At 35.9% G+C, this 24,476-nt stretch overlaps 1 protein-coding gene across 11 annotated transcripts in view; it reads right to left on the bottom strand.

The window, feature by feature from the left end:
- The window catches only part of PPP2R3A (protein phosphatase 2 regulatory subunit B''alpha), a 214,392-nt gene that overhangs the window by 11,391 nt on the left and 178,525 nt on the right, over nucleotides 1–24,476 (bottom strand). For 6 of the 11 annotated variants that reach the window (XM_027587218.2, XM_027587217.2, XM_027587222.2 and 3 more), the window contains 4 exons: nucleotides 17,381–17,556; nucleotides 16,489–16,607; nucleotides 14,572–14,678; nucleotides 10,243–10,934 (listed from right to left, as the gene is read on the bottom strand). In XM_027587218.2, the coding sequence (XP_027443019.1) occupies nucleotides 10,547–10,934; nucleotides 14,572–14,678; nucleotides 16,489–16,607; nucleotides 17,381–17,556 (790 nt within the window). In that variant the 3' untranslated portion in view covers nucleotides 10,243–10,546. Of the gene's footprint in view, nucleotides 1–10,242; nucleotides 10,935–12,570; nucleotides 12,616–14,571; nucleotides 14,679–16,488; nucleotides 16,608–17,380; nucleotides 17,557–24,476 lie in introns of those variants that run through there. The other 5 variants (XM_027587223.2, XM_027587227.2, XM_027587225.1 and 2 more) reach the window with 4 other exon arrangements.

The following is a 24,476-nucleotide window of genomic DNA, read 5'->3' as shown; positions in this document are numbered from 1 at the left end:
AAAAGCCAGTGTTTTTGCCCTGGAAGAAGCCCAGGTTCTTGTGGAAACACAAACAGCTCCATTTTTCCCAGCATTTATATGCCAGACACCGTTGGATACATTATATATAAATTCTCGGTATAGCGCTGTTTGTGCATCATATTCACTGTGTGCCAGATGCGTGCCATGTACTGTGCCCTGGGAATGAAGGGAACAAGGTAGGCAGTGGGACGGTAATGTTGCAGCCGATTAAATTCCAGCTCAGAGAGGTTATCTAATGTGGCCAAGATCACAGAAGTGGTAGTAACAATAGCCAGTGTTTATTAATTACATAGGTACTATCCCTAAGGGCAAAGGATAAAGATACCATACACATCGTCTTAATTCTTTAAACAGCTCTGTGTGGCAGGTGGTACCCTCACTGTATAGGTAATGCTGAGGCTTGGATGCCTGGGACTACACAGCTAGTTAAGTGATAAAGCAAGGATCTGAAATTATTAGGTTTGTCAACTCCAAATTCCATGCTCTTAACCATGATGCTATGTTGTATCTCTTCCCATATAGGGAGTAGTAATAACAGTAATAGCTACTATTTATCACGTATCCACTATGTGCCAGGTGTTTAGATATATTATCTTAGATTGTCAAAACCACCTTGGAATGTAGTTGCTGGAGTCTTCTGAAACTGAGCCTCAGGAGTCAGATAACCTGCCCAGCTGGTGAGTAGGAGGTAGAACCGGATCTGTCTGGCTCCTTCTTAAGCCTCTGCTCTTTCCGTTGTACCACCGTTCTTCCTCCATTTCTAATATTTTGAGTCTTGTAATTTTTGTTTGACAGACTCACCCTGATGTATCTGTAATTATTCCTGAGATGAAGCCCTAGGTCGTAGAACCTTGGGATTCTGGGTCTGGCCTTGCTTTTGAATATATCAGTCAGCTATTAACTACAGGTAAACAGGTCTTCCTTTTCCTTTGACATTCTAGTACTCTATAGGCTCTGGCTGTTGTAAGCCTCCTCTCCCCTAAGGACCTCATCACTCACACGTGCGCTATGGAGGCCTTATCTTACCTCCTACAACGTGAGCAGAGGAGTGTCCAGCAGAAGCTTCTTATATACACTGGTCGAATTTCATTACAGCTGGTCTCTGTGTCTCCTCTCATGATCCCTCCCCTTTTCTGCTGTCTGCACCCCTTTGCCTCTCCTCTCTCTCTCCGGGCACACCGCTGCCTTCTCCGAGGGCCACAACAGGAAAGAACTTCTGCTTGAGCCAGTTATTTATTCTCTTTAGCTGCCATCAGTTTTTCTTCTTTTTAGACTAACTTCTAAGTGTTTACACCTGCTATCTCTATTTTCTCCTTCCTTTTATAGCAGGTTACAAAACAATACATAGTATAAATTCCATTTTTGTAAAACATGAAATGTCTAGAAGGGAAGACAGGCTGTCTCTGGATGGTGGATTTTAGATGAAGTCTTTTGTTTATCTGTGTTTTCTCCCTCTTCTGCTGTGAATACATACCACCTATGTATTACCTATTTAAACATATTACCTATGTAAACAGATAAGGGAGAAAACATCTTCCTATTTATCAAAGTAATACATGCTTGTTTTATGAACCTTATAAATTATAGACCAGTATAAAAAAGCAAATTACTTGCAATCCCACAGCCCAGAGTTAATGGTCTGTAGCCTTATCTTTTAGCTTGTATATCACAGATGTACACATATGTCATAATGAAATATTACAATTTTCTAACCCTGTCATGTTTTTGTGTAAACACAAAATTTCAATATCTGCAAAATATGACACATAGATACCATGACTTATTGAACCATTCTATTACTGTACATTTTTGTTACTTTGAATTTTTTAATTTTGGAATGACCAGTGACCAATGCCAATTGTTTGGATAGAACAATTCTATCTAAATTTCTGATTATTATTTACAAACCGGAATTGAGAGTCAAAGGGTATAAATTCACGCTGTTGCTACATACTGTCAAGTTACATTCCAGGGAGGCTGGGCCAATTTGTTTCTACCGGCAGTATCTGAAAGTGTTTGTCTTACTGCGTAGTGAGCCTAGAGTGAGTTGTTACTGCAGTGTGCTTCCTCTATGAGAGCAGTTAAGATAGAATACTACTTAGCCATCAAAAAAAAAGAATTTTTTTTGCCATTTGCAACAACGTGGATGTAACTAGAGGGTGTTATGCTAAGTGAAATAATCAGAGAAAGAATTATCATATGATCTCACTGATATGTGGAATTTAAGAACCAAAACAGGATCATAGAGGAAGAGAGGGAAAAATAAAACAAGATGAAATCAGAGAGGGAGACAAACCATAAGAGACTCTTAAGCATAGGAAACAAACAGGGTTGCTGGAGGGGAGAGGGGTGAGGGATGGGGTAACTGGGGGCTGGACATTAAGGAGGGCATGTGATGTAATGAGCACTGGGTATTATATAAGACTGATGAATTACTGACCTCTACCTCTGAAACCAATAATACTTTATATGTTAATTGAATTTAAATAAAAATAAATTAAAAAAATAAAGCCAAAAAAAATTTGTGTATGTGTGTGTGAGGGGGGTTGTTTCTCTTAAAACAGAAAGAAGCAAATCAAGTATTTCCAAGGATTTTTCTAGTGGATTCCAGGAGGCCAGATCTGCATACCTATTAAAGAGGCTGCATGAATGGTTCCAATTTGCCATATCAATGTCATAGGGCAGTGATTATTCATGTCCTTAAATTTAAAACATTGATTTTAAGTTATCAATAACCCTTTGAACGCTGAAAAAAAAAAAAGGTAAGATACTTTATTTTAATTGCATCTGTCTGTTTTCCCCGCTTAGGGATCCTGTGTTCACCAATATCCAATAATGCTTAGTATATAGTAGTAATACAAACATTTACTGAATTCATACTATCTTTTAACAAATTATCTTTTAAAAAATTGTTGCCAATTTCATAAGCTAAAAACTTTTTGACTCTTCTTTTTACAAGTTTTACTGAAATATAATTTACATGTAATTCACTGATCTTACGTGTTCAATGTGTTTTAGTAAATTTTTACAATTGTGCAACCAACACCACAATCTAATTTTATAACATTTTCATCCCTCCATATGCCCCTCCTCTCCTTTGTGCCTGTTTGTATTCACTCTCATTCCTGGAACTAGGCAACCACTGATCTGCTTTAAGGCTCTACAGTTTTGCCTTTTCTAGAAATTTCTTACAAATGGAATCATATAATATGTTAGTCCTTAGTGTTCGTCTTCTTTCACATAGAGTGGTATTTTTGAGAGACTCATCCATGTTGTTGCATGCATTATTAGTTCTTTTACTGAGGTATAACTGACATACAATGAATTGCTCATACTTGTAAAATTTGACTTTTTGTATGTACCTGTAAAAGTATTACAACATTCAAGATCATGAAAATATCCATTCCCCTGCCTCCCAACCAAAGTCTACTCATGTCCCTTATATAATCACTGTTCCCCTCCCCAGGTAACCACTATTTGCTGTCATGATAGATTAATTTGCATTTTCTAGAATTTTATTTTATTTTTTTTAAAGATTTTATTTATTTATTTGACAGAGAGACAGCGAAAGCAGGAACACAAGCAGGGGGAGCAGGAGAGGGAGAAGCAGGCTTCCTGCTGAGCAGGGAGCCCGATGTGGGACTCAAACCCAGGACCCCAGGATCATGACCTGAGCCGAAGGCAGATGCTTAACGACTGAGCCACCCAGGCGCCCAGCATTTTCTAGAATTTTAAATAAATGGAATCAAATGGGTTATTCTTTTTTGTCTAGCTTCTTTCACTCAGTTTATTTTGAGATCCATCCATACTGTGTTTATCAATAGTTCATTCCTTTTATTGCTGAGTATCATTCCATCTTATGGATATACTATATTTTATCAATTCACCAGTTTGATGGATATTTGGATTATTTTCAGTTTTGGGCAACTATGAATAATGCTGCTGTAAACATTCATGTACAAGTCTTTGGGTGAACATTTTTCTTGGGCAGATTCCTAGGAGTGGAATGGCTGATGCATATGATGAGTGCATGTTTACTTGTTAACAAATTGCCAAACTCTTCTAAAGAGGCTATATAATTTCACATACCCATCAGTCCAATGTATGAGGTTCCAGCTTCTCCACATCATGGTCAACTAGTGATTTTAGTTGGTCTAGTGGCTGTGTGGTATATCTCACTGTGGTTTTAATTTGCATTTTCCTAATGTCTAACAATACAGAACATCTTTTCATATAACTATTTGCTGTTCGAATCTCTAATTTAGTTGTATTTAGATCTTTTGTCTGTGTAAAAGTTAGGTTATTAGTCTTTTTATTATTGAGATGTAAGAATTCTTTACATATTTTGGACATAAGTCCTTTATCAGGATGTTTAGGGAATATTTCCTCTCAGTCTTTTCATTTTCTTAATGGTGCCTTTTGAAGAACAATAGTTTTTAATTCTGAAGGAAGCCCAATTTATTTTTATTCCTCTTGCTTAACTCAAGGTCACTATGACTTTCTCCTGTTTTATTCTAGAAGCTTTAGAGTTTCTGCTCTCACATTTAGGTCTTTTATCCATTTTGAGTTATTTTTGTATATGGTATAAGGTATGGATTGGGGGTCTTTTTTTTGGCATGTGGATATCCAATGATTTCAACATCATTTTTGAAGACTATTCTCCACTGGTTGAAAACTAATTGGCCATCCATATTAGGGTCTATTTCTAGAGTGTTTAATCTGTTTTTATACATGCCCGTGCTACAATGTCTTGCTTTATAGTAAATTTTGAAATCAGGCAGCCTAAGTCCTTCGAAAAATTTTGTTCCTTTAAAAAAAAGTGTGGGGCGCCTGGGTGGCTCAGTTGGTTAAGCGACTGCCTTCAGCTCAGGTCATGATCCTGGAGTCTCTGGATCGAGTCCCGCATCGGGCTCCCTGCTCAGTAGGGAGTCTGCTTCTCCCTCTAACCCTCCCCCCTCTCATGTGCTCTCTCTCTCTCAAAAAATCTTTAAAAAAAAAAAGTGTGGCTATTCTAGGTATTTTGCATTTCTACATAAATTTTAGGATCAGTTTGCTAATTACTACAACAAAAGCCTGCAGGGATTTTAATATGGAATTCGTTAAATCTGTAGATTTGTGGGAACTGACATTTCAACAGTTCTTAACTTTCTAATCCAATTTAGGTCAGCATTATTTTTGCAGTTTTCAGTGGGCAAGTATTATAGTTCTTTGGTTATATTTATTCCTAAATATTTTGTTCCTTTTGATGCTAATGTGAACAATTATTCTTTTTATTTGAATTTCCCTACTGGTGTTCACTGCTAGTATATGGAAATACAACTAATTTTTGTATATTGAACTTGTATTCTGAGATCTTGCTAACTACTAACTCATTAGTTCTGGTAGCTTTCAGGTAGATTCTGCTTCAGGTCTTCTATCTGAAGTATTTTCTGCTTCAAGGTTACATAATTTATGAATAGATAAGTTTCCCTGCTTCCTTTACAATCTGAATACTTCCAAAGTCTTTTCCTTGTCTTACTGCAAAACATAGGACCCTCAGTTACAATGTTGAGTAGAAATGATGAATAGAAACATCCCTACTTTGTTCTTGATCTCAGGGGGAAGGCATTCAGTTTTTCACTGTAAGTATGATGTTAACTCTAGATGCCTTTTATCTGGTTAAGGAAGTTCCCTTCTATCCTTACGTGGGTAAACGTTATTGTGAATCGATGTTGGAATTTGTCAAATGTTTTTTTGTGTGTCCATGGAGATGACTGTTTTTTGTCATTTATTAATATGGTGTATTAATAGATTTTTGGATATCAGTGAGCCAGCATTCTATTCCTAGGATAAACCCTACTTACAGTATATACTCTTTTTTATATGTTGCTGGATTTGATGTGCTAATATTTTGTAATAATTTTTATATTGATGCTCTTGAGGGATATTGGTTTGTAGTTTTCATTTCTTGTATATCTTTGTCTGGCTTTGGTATCAGGGTAGTATTGGCTTTATAAAACAAGTTTGGAAGTACTCCCTCCTGTTATTGTCTGAAAGTATTTGTGAAAGATTGGTATTATTTTTTTCCCCTTAACTATTTGACAGAATTTATCAGTGAAACCATCTGGACCTAGACTTTTATTTTGGTGGAGACCTTTAATAACCAATTCATTATCCTTACTTGATATAGTCTATTCTGATTTTCCGTTTCTTCTTGAATCAGTTTTGGTACTTTGAGTATTTCTAGGATTTTGTCCCATTTCATCTAAGGTGTGAAATTTATTGGGATAAAGTTGTTCATATTTCTTTATAATTAAGTTCTGTAGTGTCTATAGTGATGCCTCCTCCATTCCTGATTTTAATATATGCCTTTTTTTCCTTGATCCAGATAAAGATTTATCTTTAAAAAAATCTTTACAAAGAGCCAACTTTAGGTTTCATGAATTCTTTCATATTGTTTTCCTATTTTCTATTTCACGGATTTCTACTCTGATCTTTATTATTTCCTTATTTCTACTTATTTTGGGTCTGGTTTGCTCTTTTTCTAGCTTCTTAAAGTAGAAGCTTATATTATGATGTTAGACCTTTCTGAGGCTTCCTCTAAACACTGCTTTAACTGCACCTCATACGTTTTCGTATATTCTTTTATTTTCATTTATTTCAAGATAATTATAAAGTTCCCTGTGGTTTCTTTTTGACCCATGTGTCTTTAGAAGTATTATTTAATTTCCAAATATTGTGGGATTCCTAGATTCCTGATTCCTACTTTAATTCTATTATGGTCAGACACTTTATTTACTGTAATCCATTTGAGTTTATGGGATCTTACTCATTTATCATATGGTCATGTGCACTTGAAAAAAATGCATATTTTACTGTTGTTTTGTGGAGGGTTCTCTATTGAGTAAAGTACATTGTGTTGTTCAAGTCTTCTCTGTCCTTATTGTCTCTAGTTCTATCAGTTACTCAAAGAGGAGTGTTGAAATCTCCAACTGTCATTGTTGAACTGTCTGGCAATTTTTGTTTCATATATTTTGGGGGCTCTGTTAAATGTTTAAATACATTTAAAATTGTTAAAATTGGCTATTAACTATTTGCAAATATGTATGCAAACTATAACTATTTGCATTTTCACTATTGGTGAAGTGGGAATTTTCATGTTTATTTCCTGGGTGAGATTTCTGTCTTTTGACTGTTTTGGAAGTAGTCATTATTTACGTTCTTATAATTGATTTTAAAGAATCTGATTTATAAAAGAACACTACTGGTCATATGATGCAATCCAATTTGTTTGCCTTTTGGTTGTGATACATAATTTGTCACTTTTTAAATGTACTCAAATCTGTAAGTGATTTCCTCATAAATTTCTCCCATTTCCTTTAAGCTTTTAAAGTCTATTTACATGCAGACATTAGTGTAATATGTACTTTTTTCACTCACCACAGAGACATTTTACTGACTAGTCTTTTCTTGACACATTTAAGATACTATCTTTATTATATACATACCCTATATCTCACCATACCTTTCTTTCCCAAACTCACTGCTATTCTTGTATATATGTGAATTTTAGAATTAGCTTATCAAGTTCAGTGACATATTCTGGGGGATTATATCAATTTAATAAATTAATCTTAACATGGCAAATGATCATTTTATCTTTTGGTTAAATTTTGTGTTCATATATATTTCCCAATTCACCTTTTTTCTTGATATTAATGAATGGGATTTTTTCCCTATTGTATTTTTAGCTGGTTATTTCTGGGGTGTGGGATTAATAACCTTTATCATTAACAAGTTACTCTTAAGTTTGCTTAGTTTTAAGATTTTTTTCCAAACCAAAAAATGTACTAAATTTTATCATATGCCTTCAAAGAATCAGTTTGTATTTTGTTGTTGTTGTTGTTTTCATATTCAGTCTGTTGATGACAGATTTTACAGTTAAACCACTGAAGCAATCTTGGGATAAAACCCACTTACTTATGATGTATTCTTTAATATATTGGTAGTTTTGACAAGTTAACCTTCTGTGGTTCAGTTTTCCTATCTATAAAATGGGGATAACAGCATCTACGAAAAAGCGTTTTTGTGAGCACCCAGTGCATTAAAATACTTAGAACAGTGCTTGGCACATAGAATGTTTGTGTGTGTGTGTGTTTGTGTGTGTGTGTGTGTGTGTGTGTTTATAAATTAATAGATTTACTTTTGTTTAAATAAAATGGTTTAATTCTTCTATGTACTTGGGTCTATTTTGTCATCCTTTTTCATGCATTTTGAGAGGATAGCCTAATCAATTTATTTTAGTCTATAGGTTATAAATTTCCCCTTGTCCAGATCCCATAGGTTTTAATAAATATAATGCATAGTTCTAGAAAGATTATAATTTGTATTTTGACTTCTGCTTTAACACTTATTTTGAAATATATTAAGAATATTTTTTAGCTTTATTTTTAACTTTCTAGGTATATGCATTTTAGTTTTTAGTTAATTTCAGTTTACATTTTTAAGTTGTTGCAATTCCCTTCATGCCTTGATTAATAGGCACTTCTGTGATGGTTCCATGTGTATTTGTTGGGTACCAGGTACACTTTTGAGTACCTCTATGAAAGCCTACTAATTCTATGTTATTTTTTTGGCCTATTTGATTTGTTGGTTTTTACATGGCTGCGGATGCTAATTTTCCCTTGTATTTCTATCAGATTTATATACTGCATAAAGTTCATAACTTATTTTCATGGCCAACTGTTGAAATACTGAAAAGTCTCTTTTAAAGCTTTGAATTCTACTTGTCTCATTAATGTTACCATATCTGATTTACCCGTTACTATTCATTTGACTTTTACCTCTGTGTTAGGGATGAATCTAAATAATAGTATACAGTTCAGTTTTTAATCCAATGTGAATTTTGTGATTGATACTATATTTGGACTTATTCTGGCCATTTATTTTGTACTGTCTTTATCTTTGTGTCTCTTCTTTCTTACTGTAGTGGACATCTGTTGTTCCTTTACTGGCACAGCATTTCCCTTTTTTAAGGCCATATTTTCTAATTTCTCTTGGGAAAACATATGGTTTGGATGAACCTGAATCATGTACAAGCCTAGTTCTAGGCCTCACTTCTTCAGAATTGGTTCAGGGATTGGACCCAAACTAAGCCAATTAGAGTCAAAGAGACACAAATCCTAAGCTTCCGTTAGGACACAGGGGACAGGGATTTTCTCTTTTATTTGAACTTGAAGCTATCAGGTGATCATCTTGCTGCCACATATGAAAAACTTACTAAGAGTGAAAAGATGAAATGAAAGCATTATGAAAAAGATAAAGCCTGAGTCTCTAAAGTCAGTACTACCCCTGGACTTTACAGTTCTGTAAGCCAATTATTTTTTTTTGTTTGTTTGTTTATGGCAATTTGAGTCGAGGTTAGGTCACTTGCCACCAAAAGAATGCTGATTAACACATATGTCTTTTAGTAGATTGAGTTTTCTTTACTAATTTTTTTCCCACTTAATCTATTGTCTTTTTCTAAAAATTGATTAGAAAATTTTCCATTTCACTTTTATTCTCTTAGTGATTGACCTTATATTTTTAACACACACACTTTAACTCTAGTCATTGTTAGAGAAATATAAATTTATCAGTATCAATATTCTCCACTCTAATAAAGATTCATAGTATATTACCCTGACCTCCTTTTACTCTTAACAGTATAAATGTGATCAATACTTATTTAGTTCTAAGAATAAATTTTACTATTGTTGCTCATGATTACTTCTTGCATCCCTGTTTCCTCTAGAATCCATTTACCTTCTTGCTGAAGAATATCCCTTAATATTTCTTTTAGAGATAGATAGTCTGTGGATGGTAAACTTTTTGCATCTTTGGATGTCTGAAAATGAATTTATTGGGCCCTCACATATAAATAGGGATAGAGTTCTAGATTCAAAGTTATTTTTTTGCAGTATTTGAATGATATTGGTCCATTTCTTTTTCCATTCACTTTGTGGATAATCTGTTTTTGTCTCTGGTAGATTTTCAGTTCTTCCTTATACCTTTTATGTTCTGAAATTTCATTCTAGTACAGGATTGGCAAACTACAGTCTATGGGACAAATCTCTCTTTCCACCTTTTTTTGGTACAGCCCAGTGAACTAAGAATGGTTTTGCTTTTTTAAATTTGAAAAAAAAAATCAAAAGAATATTTCATGACGTGCAAATGATAGCAAGTTCATATCAGGGTGCATTAGTAAAATTTTATTGGAAAACAGCCACATTCATTTGCTTACATATTCTCTATGGCTACTGTCATACCACAATGCCAGAGCTAAACAGTTGTGACAGAACTGTAAAACCTAAAATATTCACTACCTGGCCAGAAAACTTTGCCGATTCCTGTGTATATTTATATTTTTAAACAGAATTCTGTGAGTTATCTGGCTATTATTTCTACTGGTTTCTGCAAGGATTTCTTACCCCAGTATCATAATCAATATCCCACATCAAAACCTTTTTAGCTGTGCCTTTTATTATTCAGCCCAGTGATTGTGTTTTCATTTAAATTTTTTTCTTTTAATTTCCAAGAAACTGGTCAGTCTCATTTCAGGAGTGCAATATTCTCTTACCTCTCTAAAAATGGTAAATACACTCAACTTGAGGTCTTGTTGTGATTGCTGTAGTCTCCTTCCAAGGGTTAGAAGTTCTTCCATTGAGTATTTTATTGATATTTGCAACTGCTTGATATTTGTCCACTTTTCTGTGTAGTTGGAAACAGACTTCTGCCTCTCTTTGCATTGGCTGCTTAGGAGGGGGCAATGTGAGGTTACTACTATTTTCAATGTGAGAATGAAGAGATGGATGGGCCATGCTGCTGGTGTGGTTATTTCGGTGGTCTTGCTTTCTCTCTGCTCCAAGATCCCACACTCTTGCTTTTTGTCTTTCCTTTAGGGGTAGGATGAGATATATAAGAGTTTGACCTACCTGGCTGCTGCTTCTGGTCTCCCTCTTGCTCTTGGTTTCAGTCAAATTCAGGTATGGATTCCCCCTTCAGTGCTGCTTCCTTTATTTGTAGCAATTATCTTCTCCATCCTCCTGCATAGAACCTAAGCTCTGGTTCCCTCTTCAAACTGACCCCATCTGTTTTCCTTCTTTTGGTCCACTGAAAATTTCTCTTCCTAAGTGGTACTCTGTATTTCTTATTTTTAAATGGCATGAGAGATTGAAACTATAGTATGCTTTCAGACTACCTCCTTAAATGAGAAGCTGGTCTGAATTGTAGTTACTATTTAGAAGTCCACTGTAGTTTTGTTTCTAGCCTAATACATATTTTGTACATGGTCTATGGACAAAACCCACAAAGGTATTTTATCTGTTTTCAGGAAATATTTTACTATGGCTGCAAATAATAGGCTCTAATTTCTTTTATATTCTTTTTGGAGTTTTTCTTTCAAAAATCTATCAGATGCATAGCTTTTTTTGAGTGTTCATTCTTTTTTAATTCACCCTTTGTTGTCATTCCAAAATGGAATCCTTTTCTAAGAGAGATCATTCCTTTTACATTCACTGATCTAAAAATACTTGCCTTAGTTCTGTCATCTTTATGCTTTGTGGTCTGTGTTTTTCTTTTGTGTGTATATGTTTTGTGATTGAATTAGAACACTTAGAGTCTGGCTTTGGTTTTTCAAGTGTTTAATTAGTATTCCTAAACCCTCGACTTACAGCTTTAAAGGATATCTACGGAGGCTTTGCCAATGAAATTTACACACAAATTTTCTTTCTCCTCTTTACCTCCCATTTTCAGTTTTTACTTCTAGGATGTTTTACATATATTTCTTCCTCTTCTCTACATTCCTCTAATACATTTAAGTTAGATCCCTGTTGTTTTCCTTACATATACCTAAATTTTCTTTCTTATTACTTTATTTTGTTCTTTGTTATTCCATCTTTCTTCATCTTTTAAGGCCTTTCTCCACATCTTTTTCTTTATGATAGTCAAGAAATATATATACACAAAATGATTTTTAATATTTACATGGAATTGCACTATGTATATGTAGGATAATTTTATCAATCTTCCTATTAGTGAAAAATTGGAGGCAATCTATTTATTCTAAACATCCACACATGCTCTTAACAGTAGTGATGCTGCTTCGTAAGTAAATTTAGTCTAAGTCCTACTATGGAAGCTCAATGCCAAAAAAATTTTAGATCATTCTTGTGAATCCACTTGCCTGTCTTCTCTTCTGATTCAGTGAGACTTAAAATAATCAGTGAATGATGAATGATTTTTATGGGTTTCAGGGTCAATGACATAAAAATTCAACCCCAGTTTTGTGGTAAGCATATTAAGGAAATCTTTAAAGAAAGTGGTTTGGCGATGGCTTCTTCAGTACTCTCCAAAAAGATATTGAAGAATTAATGGTATGGGTGTGAAATGTACAATCTCTGTAGAGGGCTATTTGACATTATGTACGGAGCTGGATATTTTATTTGATGTTTATCCTTCTAGATCTACTCTCTGCCTAGCTCTGTGCCCCAGGAGGCTGATCCAAATGGACCACATAATTCATTGTCTTACCTTCTGGTTTCTTATTGCAAGTCAATGGGAGGTGCCAGCAGGATACTAAGGGATATGAGGAAAATGAAATTGGGTATTTATTCTAATAGCTCTTAGCTGATTTGCCATAGTTTGACTAAATTCTGTTACTGAAGGTTACAAGTCCTGTCAGCTGACTCTCTCCATTGTACTTATTCTCTTTGGGTTCTGATGATGGTTTTATCTCCTTGTCCTTTCAGGCCCAGGGGTAGAAATGGCTCCCAACTGTTTCTAGTTCTGGGTGTCTGCATTATTTCTTGTGGGTTTCTCTAAAATCCTATGTTTTTGCAAGTATGCTGTTTGCTATACTTCTGGAAATTTGTCCTATATATGTATAAAATGACATGTATATAAGATTATTCACTAGAATGTTATATTTCTAATAGTGGCATAACTATTCTAATAATGGTGTAACTATACAGTAGAATATTGTGCAGCTGTAAAAATGTAGAACATTCATTAGATACATGTATGGAGTAATCTCCAGTTTATTGGTTTTTAAACTTTTTTTCATGCACTCAAGGCCCCCAAAATATTTGTGAAGCCTCATTTATACCTTAGCAATCATAAAATACAAGTGTTTTTGGTTTATGATGCTGTTTTCCCAATCTTTGTTGTGTTTTTTTAGGTTTAATTGTTACACAAAAAAATGTATGCATTTAATGAATACATCTTGATCAGTTTGGACATATGCATACATCTTTGATACCACAACCAAGGTACTAAACATACCCATCACCTCCAAAAATTTCCTTGTATTCCTGTGTGTATTTTGTAGGAAGACTTAACATGAGCTTTATCCTCTTAACATTTTAAAATGCATAATACCACATTTTTAACTATAGGTACAATGTTGTACAGCAGATCGCTAGAACTTATTCATCTTGTGTAAAAGAAACTTTATACAAGTGTGGAAAAAGCTAGGTACCAAACAATGAATGAATGTAATATGTTACATATGTGTAAGGGAAAAAAGAAATGTAAGAATGTATATGTGTATTTTTTTTTTTTTAAATGTAGGCTCCATGCCCAGCATGGAGCCCAACGTGGGGCTTGAACTCATGACCCTGAGATTGACACCTGAACTGAGATCAAGAGTTGAATGCTTAACTGACTGAGCCATCCAGGCGCCTCTGTATTTGCATGTATGTATGTGTATGTGTGTGTGTGTGTGTGTGTGTGTGTGTGTGTATGCATATATATGTGTGTATGTGTGTATATATACATATATATGAGATAGAGTGGGATAGAGAGTGTCTTTGGAAGGGTACATAAGAAAATGACCACAGTGATTGATTGCTTCTGGGAAGGAAAACTGGGCAGCAAGAAACTATACTATTTATCCTTTTGTTTCTTTGAATATTAAAACATACGAATGTATTACCTACTCAAAAATGTATTACATTAATAATAAGGATTAATTAAGAGCCTTAGAGGAACTGCTAAAGGAATCCTGAGAAGATGATGGAAAAAGCCAACAAATTATAAAGTTGCTGAAATCTTCTAAGCAGTGAAAGTCTTAGATAATTTCTTACCATGGTCCCTTTATGGAATTATGCCCTATTATAAATTCCATGTAGAAGTAACTTCTTGTTCAGGGTTGAATGCACAAAACCATATATGGTAAAGATCTGTTTTAAACATGATCATCTTTATTATTTGAAAAAGCTTCAGTTCTTTTAGCCTCATCCTGTATTTACAGGGCTTGTAGTATGACTCCACAATGATCTTAGCTTCCACTGAAAAGTACAACTCCATGAAAGGAAATGGGACATGAGAAGAGTTTTCAGGAAATTAGTGAAGAAGGGAAGAGAAGACTGCTGGGAAAAATATTCTTTCAACTAAAGTTGGTTATAATCACTCATTTTTATGATATTCAAAAATAAGGATTACTAGTTTGATTTTTTAGGGTGGTTTTAATATTCCTGATATGGTTACCCCTGTTAAAAAAAAGTTTTACAAGAACCAGGGAGACTCACTCACCCTTCCTGGAACTGTGCTTGGGCAGATTCCTCTGCAACAAGAGTCTCATATTCCTCAGCTGCAAACCTGTCCCAGTCAGAAGGCTCAGGCCCCTCATTCTCAACATCCTGATTGCAAAGAGGACAGGAAACAAAAATAATCAAAGACAAAGAATTGGAGATAGGTCTTCTTTATAGACAACATTTGTGATGACCTACCCAAAAATGGTTCATCTTAACGTGTAAAAAGAGGTGCTAAAGTAACACTCCTAAAGTGATTTCTGTGCCTCCAATCACAAAATTATAGTGAACCCCTGGGCAGCTAATTCTTGAGGCCTAGATTCTTTTGCCTTATAATCAGAGAACTTTCCCCGGGCCCTTCTCTCTGGCACTTTGCGTAGCAGCTATCTGGAGTGACTTGTGGTTTTTGCAAATGCCCACCTGAAATAATATACCATCCCTTCCTCTGACACATTTTTACTGCTTCTTTAAAAGCCAGCTCAGATACCATGTCATCTGTGCTATCTGGAAACAGCCCTTCTTCCCCAAATTGCTTCATTGCTACTTTTTGTTCTTTTTTTCTTTATTTGACCATATGTCTCTTCAACACAGTGTCTGGAATTTCTTGAGCACTTTCTGACTAAAAATGTTCTTTGCAGATCAGAACAAATCTTGATATACTGTCACCTCTTATAAAGTAAAATTTATAACACAAACAGAAGAAATGAAGGGGGGAAAGGCTATACATTTTCTTTTCCTTCTACAATATGGACAGGATCTTGGATTATATATTCCAGGTAAAATAGTTTTTCCATGATTAAAATGAGTTAGCACTGCCCTCAGATGTAAGGTTAATTATACCTAGAAGAATGCAAATACCTAAATATTGACCATACAATGTGTTATGATATTTAATCCATTTTAAGAACTCCTACCACATCCTTATAACATCTTTGAAACTGACACACATCTTAGATTTATAATGGCAATTTTTGTTTGCTTGTTTAAAAGTATATAAAATAATGGGCACCTTTGAGTCAATAAAACATAATTCTGACTTTAAGCTAGTGATAATGTGCCATGATATGCCCCAAGATCAGGTGCAGAATATTTGTTTTTAGAAGGTGATCTTTGTATTGTTACTACTATTTAGGGCAACATGTGGAAGAAAAAGAAAAGACTGTGCAAGTTTCCTGCAGTTATACTCCTGTAGGACCAATGGAAACAGTCCTTTTCTATCAACATAATTTTTACTTTTTAAACAAGGGAATAGAAGGGAAGTGTTGATATTCTGCACCCCCCCCCCCTCTTTTTGGACATAGACCATATGATGTTCAGGGATTTTTGAGGGTCCACAGATTTTTGTGTATGGGGAAGGGTGCTCATCTCTACTCAGGTATAGAATGACTTCACGGTGATAGTCATGCACAACAATCATTAACACTTGAAAAAATGTGTATATTATCTGAGGGTTGTCTATCATGGAGAATGTCTAGTTTTCATTATGATGGGGAAAGCTGTTTACCATGTCATCCTGGAAATGGGTGGTTTTAATATTCCTGATATGGTTATCCCTGTTAAAAAAAGTTTTACAGTTAGTTAACCCCAATATGCTTTCTAGTACAGATATGCCTATTGATATATTATTTTAAAATATGGAAGGACTTTTTTTTCAAACTTTTGTAACTAGTTTCTAATATATATGTAAGTACACAGGCCATACAGTTCACTCAATGATAGGCAGATGGAGGTTACCTAAACGTGAAGATTAGTTGTGGAGAGAGATGTGCTCTAGGTCCATTCTTCTCTTCTCAGTATGTGATGAAATGTTTTAAATGTTACCTCTTTAAACACAAGATTCCTATAGGCAGAGATCATTTTTATCTGTAGCACACAACCCCTGATACTGCAGCCCTCAAGCAGAAGTTAAAACCAGTACCTTCTGGACCGCAAAGGGATCTCTCTGTTCATGGTCTAAGTATTTCTCCAGATTAAAGAAAGTGTCATAAAAGATATGTGCCATTCTGCATCTCTTCAGATCTCGTAGCGTTATTTTGCCTACGTAAAAAAAAAAAAAATCTAGTAAATTTCAAGAAGTGCTTTGGCAAATGAAAAAAATCTTTTACTGAAGTTTAAAAGTATATGTATATGCTAATTTTATTATACAAGATCCCATTTTTTTGAGGTAAAGCTGACATAAAATTCACCATTTTAACCATTTTAGTGTATAATTCATGGCTTTTAGTACATTCACAATGTTGTGTAACCACCACTACTATTGCATTCCATAACATTTCTTCACCTCAAAAGGAAACTCCGTACCCATCAAGCAGACCTTCCCCAACTCCCCTTACCCCAAGCCCTGGGCAATCACTAATCTGCTTTCTGTTCCTAGGGACAATTTTTTTTTTTTTAATTAAAGATTTACTTATTTATTTGAGAGTGCAGTGGGCCGGGGCACAGGAAGGAGAGAGAATCTCAAGCAGACTCCGCTGAACATGGAGCCCCATGTAGGGCTTGCTCTCACGACCTTGAGATCATGACCTGAGCTGAAATCAAGAGCTGGATGCTTAACCAACTGAGCCACCCAGGCTCCCCTCTATGGAAAAATTGAGCCACCCAGGCGCCCCTCTATGGAAAAATTTCTTAAATAGGATTTGCCATCGATTGTTGGTTCCACACTAATAGTAAAGGAGAAATTTAGATATTTCTGTATTTGGGAAGCCAGTATGGAAGACTCTGGAAGTTAAATAATTTAGGACAATCCAGGATTAAATGCCCCACTCTGTTACGTAGGTGAAAAGTGCAAATGGCCTTTTACTCAATCTTACCATCAGTGGCTGGCTTCACCAGGTCAAGCATCTGGCAGAGCAAATCATGGAATGGCAAGGGCTCAATGCCCATGGCTTCCATCCGTTCACACTGCTCTTCATAGAAGTATTCTAGCTCATACATGGAGAGTACACCATCCCCATCCACATCCATGCAGCGGAACCAATACTCAATGCTAGGAGATAAGGATACTCATTAGCAATGGCCTGGTAAAGGTCCTTTATTCACCCAGATTTATTACCGCCCATGTTTCTTTTAAAATAAGTTAGGTATGTGTATATATACTTGAGACTTAGAGAAACACAGTTTTACAAAATTTGTTAGAAAAACTGGCAGATCCCTTCTTCCCTTCCCCAAAATCAGCTACTTTTAACACCTGATTATTTTTTTATCTTCATATTTTCAGATAAGATGCCTATATTACTTCTTCCTTACATTTCAGTTTTAAGAACTGTATATTATTTTCATACTATGAAAGATGAGGTTTTAGCTCTTTTACCTCTCATTCCACTTTACCTACATGCCCTTCTGGACCTCTTAATATAAATTACTTAACATTCAGAGTTTATAACTTTTTATTTTTCTTTATCTCTTATTTGCTTAGATTTCTGTGTACATGTTACTATTTAACGCCCATATCTGCCAATTTTCTACATCACAATTAGTCTCATCAGGGTTCTATCAACTGGATTTTCTTGATGAATTCTTTTTTGCTTCCTTCTGACCTACTCTAGCCTGGACTTCTTGCCCTCTAGGTTGGGTTCACAGTTTCATCCCAGGGATTCCTTTCAGCTTTCTCCCATTTCTTGTATTTCACACTTTCCTCATTCTTGGTTGACTTTGTTTGGTGTAACACACCTTTCAGTAGCTTCCTGAAAAAGGGAGCATGGCAGGTAACTTTTTTGAGATCTTGGATAGTTGAAAATATCTTTTATCTACCTTCTATCTTGGTTCCTAACTTGGTTCATATCTACCTCCTAACTTGGTTCATAGTTATAGAATGATACCTTAGTGATGCTTTTCCTTCAGAACTTTAAAGGCAATGATTCGCTGTCTCCTATCTATCCATTGTTTTTGAAAAGTCTAAAGCCATGCTGATATCTGATTCTTTGACTGTAATAACCTGTTTTTTTTTTTTTTTTTCTTTAAAGCCTATAAATGTTTCTCTGGGTCTCTGGTGTTTCAAAATATCATGATGAAGTATCCTGGTCTGGGTCTAATTTATCTATTTTATTGGGCTTTCTGAGAGCCTGCTCAATTTGGAAACTACTCTCCCTTAGTTCTTGGAAATCTTAAATTTATCATTTCTTCCCTGCCTCTTTTTACCCTTATCCATTCTTTTTCTGGAACTCCTGTTATTCACATCTGCATGGTCAAATATGGTAGCCACTATCCACATATGGCTAGTCCAATTTTGTTTTTAAAGATTTTATTTATTTGAGAGACAGTGAGAAAGAGAGCATGAGCAGGGGGGATGGGCAAAGGAGGAGGGAGAAGCAGATTCCCCACTGAGCAGGGAGCCCTGTGTGGGACTCAATCCCAGGATTCTGGGATCATGACCTGAGCTTCCAAAGGCAGAGGCTTAACCGACTGAGCCACCCAGGCACCCTGACTAGTCCAATTTGAGGTATCTTTAACTGCAAATACATAATAGATTTTGAAGACTTAATATGAAAAAAGTAAAACAATATTTTTATATTGATTACATGTTCAAATAACATTTCACATATATTGGGTTAAATAAGATACATAATTGCAGTTAATGTTTCTCTACATTTTTACTGTGGCTAAAATTTTTTTATAATTTTTTTAACATTTTAAGTAAAAATTGTATTTAAGATGTACAATGAGATAATATATAGTGAAACAATTATGACAGTAAAACCACTTAACATACCATCTTCTCACTTAGCATTTCTGGGGGGAAAGGGGATGAGAAGACCTGAAATCTACTCCCTTAGAAAATTTCCAGTATTCAGGACAGTATTATTAACTATAGTCACCATGTTGTATGTTTCATCCTAACTGCAACTTTGTACCCTTTGACTAGCACTTCCCCATTTCCTTCTCCCCTCAGCCCCTGCTAACCAAAATTCTACTCTATGCCTGTTTGTGTTTGACTATTTTTAGATTCTACATATAAGTGAGATCATGCAATATTTGTCTCTCTGTGCTTGCCTTATTTCACTTAGCATGATGTACTCCAGGTTCATGCACATCACTGCAAATGACAGGATTTCTTTCTTTTTAAAGGGTGAATAATATTCCATTGTGTGTGTACACACAGAACATACTTTATCCATTTATTCACTGAGGGACATTTAGGGTGATTCCATATCTTGGCTACTGTGAATAATGCTGCAATGAACATGGGAGTGTAGGTACCTCTTCATGATATTAATTTCAGAGCTCTGATTCAAGATGATGATGTAAGAAGATCCTGAGCTGACATCTTCCCACAGATACACCAAACTGACAGCTATATATGGAGCAATTTCCTCTGAAAAGAACCCTTAAAACTAGCTGACTCCTATACACTGGGCAAACAAGAAAAACCCCACATCTATGTCGGTAGGACAGGCTGAGACACAATCTCACTATAACTCCCACCTCTGTCACGGTGACACGCAATCAGGAAGGGAACTTAAAACCTGAACTTCTTCCAAGGAGTGAAGGGTTTGAATCTCACACTGAGCCACATAACTTTTAAGACCTGCAACTAAAAGATGACTCCCTAAAACATCTAGCTTTGGAAACCAACAGAGCTTGTGTCCATGAGACCCACAAGGCTATAGTGAAGTGAGAAATGGCTCTTAAAGGACTTGTGTGCTTGGACTCACCCACCCCAGGAACCAGTGCAGAAGCAGCCAATGGGCACCCAGACTTTCTGTGAAAGAGACTCATTTCCTTATCTTAAAGCCTTGGTCTAGGGGCAGGCATCTAATTTAACACACATCTAGGGATGTGTAACATGGAGCCCCATGTAGGGCTTGCTCTCACGACCTTGAGATCATGACCCCTGCTGGGGTACTCTATGGGGACAAAGGCTAGTGGATACCATCTTCACTTTCCCCTCTTTGCTGCACTACAGAGTGCCAGTATCTCCTGGAGGGAGATTTTACACACATCTGTTGCCCCTGTTTTTATGTCTGGAGCCCTTCCTGGTATGTGCAGTTGCCACCCAGGGGACACTCACTGATGAGCTGGCTCTCGTGGCCAGGAGGGCTTGTGTTCCTGGGCCCCATGGGACTGTAACAGTAGGAGACACAGTTTTTGACAGGCTACTATACCCAGGGTACCACACAGACATGAAAGTCCCCAGGCTTTCTGTGAAAGAGACCTATATGCTTGTGTTGGAATTTTAGCCCAAAAGGCAGGTTTCAGGTTTGGCACATATCTAGAAGCTTATGGAGTTATTTTCATGGAATGGAGGCCAGTGGATGCCATCTTTGTGCTCTCCCTTTGTCTTGCTCCAGCTTGCTGGTATCTTTTAGAAAGGACTGTATGCACTTGCATGGTGCCCCAATTTTGGGGACTGCTGCCCAGGAGACACTTCCAAATTCCTTAGCATTGATGTCAGTGGGGCTTATGTTTGTGGTTCCATAGGATTGTATATATATATGTGCATACTTTAAAAAGATGACAAGCCTACATTTAGGTCCTGAGAGCCTCCCCTTTGGGACACTGATAGCTCTTGGCACAACCTCAACTACTGGGAGCTGTTTAAAATAAAACAGGATGCTTGGACAACTGAAAGGTTTAAGAGACAACAGCTAGGGCAGGGTTGAACAATAAGATTCACTACTACATGAGGCTGCTATTCAAGACTTGGAAAAGTGACCATTTTATCTAATGCACAGAAACCAACACAGAGTCAAGCAAAATGAAGAAACAGAAAAATATGTTCTGAACTAAAAGCAAGATAAAAACCTCAGAAAAAAATCCTTAATAAGAGTGATTTACCTAATAAAGAGTTCAAAATAATGGTCACAAAGATGCCCACCGAACTTGGGAGATGAATGAATGAACCCAGTGAGAACTCAAAGAGATGGAAAATATAAGAATGTACCAAACAGAAGTCAAAGAGCAGAAGAATACAATAACTGAAGTGAAAAACACATGAGAGGATTTGATAACAAGACTAGATAAAGCAGAAGAAAGGATCAGTAAACTTGAATACAGGGCAGTGGAACTCAATCAGAATAGCCAAGGGAAAAAAGAATGTAAAAATGTGAAGATAGCTTAAGGGACTTATGGGACAATATTAAGTGAATCAGTATTCATATTATGGGGCTTCCAAAAGGAGAAGAAAGAGAGAAAGGGGAAGACAACTTATTTGAAGAAACAATGGCTAAAAATTTCCAAAACATGGGGAAGGAAACAGACACCCAGATCCAGGAAACCGAAAGAGTTCTGAATACTAGGAATCCAACAAAGCCCACACCAAGAACATTATAATTAAAGTGTCAAAAGTTAAAGACAAGGAGAGAATCTTAAAAGCAGCAAGAGGAAAATGACTTGTTATGTACAGAGGAGCCCCCATTAGACTACCAGCAGACTTTTCAGGAGAAACTTTGCAGGCCAGAAGAGAGTGGCATAATATATTTAGGTGCTGATAGAAATTTCCATCAGTATTACTCTACTTGACAAAGTTGTCATTCAGAATTGAAGGAGAGATGGAGTTTTCCAAACAAGCAAAACTAAAGAGTTCATCACAGCTAAACCAGCCTTACAAGAAATGTTAAAGAGACTACTCTTAAGCTGAAAAGAAAAGATGCTAATTAGTAACAAGAAAACAAAATAGAAGTCTCTCTGGTAAAGGTAAATATACAGTAAAAGTGATGGATTAAAAGACAAACGTAGTAAAAAGAACTATAAATTATTAGTCATGAGAAACACAAGATAAAAAGAAATAAAATGTGATATCAAAAACATAAAATGTAGGGGGCAGAGTAAAAATGTAGAGCTTTAGAATCTGTTCAAACTTATTATAATTTAAAATAGACTGTTTTTAGTATCAGCTGTTATATGGAAGCCACATGGTGATTACAGAGCAATAACCTTGGTAGATACATAAAAGATAGAGAGGAATCTAAGCATATCACTAAAGAAATTCATCAAATCACACAGGAAGAGAGCATGAAAAGAAAAAAGGAAAGAGAAACTACAAAACAGCAAGAAAACAATTAAGATGGCAGTATACTTGTCGATAATTTAAATATAAATGGGATACATTCCCTAATGAAAAGATGAATGGCTGAATGGATAAGAAAACAAGACCTATCCATATGCTGCCTAAAGAGAGACACTTTATTATTATTTTTGTTATTTTTTAAAGACTTTATTTATTTGACAGAGAGAGCAAGCAAGGGAAGCAGCAGGCAGAGGCAGAGGGAGAAGCAGGCTCCTGCTGAGCAAGGAGCCCAGTCAGGGCTCAATCCCAGGACCTGGGATTATGACCTGGGCCGAAGGCAGACATTCAACCGACTGAGCCACCCAGTCCCCCCTGAGAGACACTTTATTTTTTTTTTTAAAGATTTTATTTATTTGACACAGAGAGAGACAGTGAGAGAGGGAACACAAGCAGGGAGAGTGGGAAAGGGAGAAGCAGGCTTCCCGCCGAGCAGGAAGCCCGATGTGGGGCTCGATCCCAGGACCCTGAGATCATGACCTGAGCTGAAGGCAGTTGCTTAACCAACTGAGCCACCCAGGCGCCCCTGAGAGACACTTTAGATGTAAGGACATGCACAGAATAAAAGTAAAGGGATGGAAAAAGATATTCCATGCAAATGGATACCAAAAGAAAGCTGGAGTAGCTATACTTACTTTAGACAAAAGACCTTAAAACAAAGACTGTAATAAAAGACAAAGAGCATTGCATAATGATATAAAAGGGTCAATACAACAAGAGGACATATTCCTAAGTATTTATGCACTCAAAATACAGCAACACCTAAATGCACGAAGCAAGTATTACCAGACCTAAAATGGAGAAACAGCAATAAAATAAGAATAGGGGACTTTAGTATCCCACTTTCATCAGTGGATAGATCATCCAGAAAGAAAATCAATATGGAAACATTGACTTTAAATGACATGTTAAATAAGAAAGACTTAACAGATATATACCTATTATTTCATCCAAAAGTAAAAGAATAAACATTCTTCTCAGGTGTACAGGGAACATCTTCCATCATGTTAGGTCACAAAACAAGTCTCAATAAACTTAAGATTGAAATAATATCATCAAGCATCTTTTCTTGTTTTAAAAAAGAATTATTTTAGAGAGTGTGAGTGAGCAAGTAAGCAAGTAGGGGGGAGGGGCAGAGGAACAGAATCTTCAAGCAGACTCCCTGCTGAGATCATGACCTGAGCCAAAACTAAGAATCGGATGCTCAGCTGACTGAGCTACCCAGGCACTCCTCAAGCATCTTTCCTGACCATAATTGTATGAAACTAGACCAACTATTAGAAAAACCAAGAAATTCACAAATGCGTGGAGATTAATAATATGCTATTGAACAATCAATGGGTCAAAGAAGAAATCAAAAGAAAGCAAAAAATGCTTTGAGACAAATATAAAAATGAAAAACAACACACCAAAAACTTATGGGATACAGCAAAAGCAGTTTTAAGAGGGAAATTCATAGTGATAAAATGCCTACATAAAGAAAAAAAAAATTCAAATAAACTAACAACACCTCAAGGAATTAGAAAAAGAACAAATGGAGCCCAAAGTTAGTAGAATGAAGGAAATACCAAAGATTAGAGTGGAAAAAAATGAAACTGAGACTAAAAAATTAGAAAACATAAATGAAACTAAGAGCTGGTTCTTTGCAAAAACAAAATTGACAAACCTTTAGCTAGACTCACAAGGTAAGGAAGAAGACAGGACTCAAAATAATTACTTTAAATGTAAATGAAATACATTCTGTAATTAAAAGACAGAATGGCAGAAAGGGAAAGAAAACAAGACCCATCTATATGCTGCCTAAAGTGAGACACATTATATGTAATGATATGCACAGACTGAAAGTGATAATAGTTACAACCAATACCACAGAAATACAAACGATCAGGGCGCCTGGGTGGCTC

Source organism: Zalophus californianus, chromosome 1 (genome assembly GCF_009762305.2).
Source record: "Zalophus californianus isolate mZalCal1 chromosome 1, mZalCal1.pri.v2, whole genome shotgun sequence".
Classification (NCBI taxonomy): domain Eukaryota; kingdom Metazoa; phylum Chordata; class Mammalia; order Carnivora; family Otariidae; genus Zalophus; species Zalophus californianus.
This window is presented reverse-complemented; position numbering and strand designations above follow the sequence as displayed.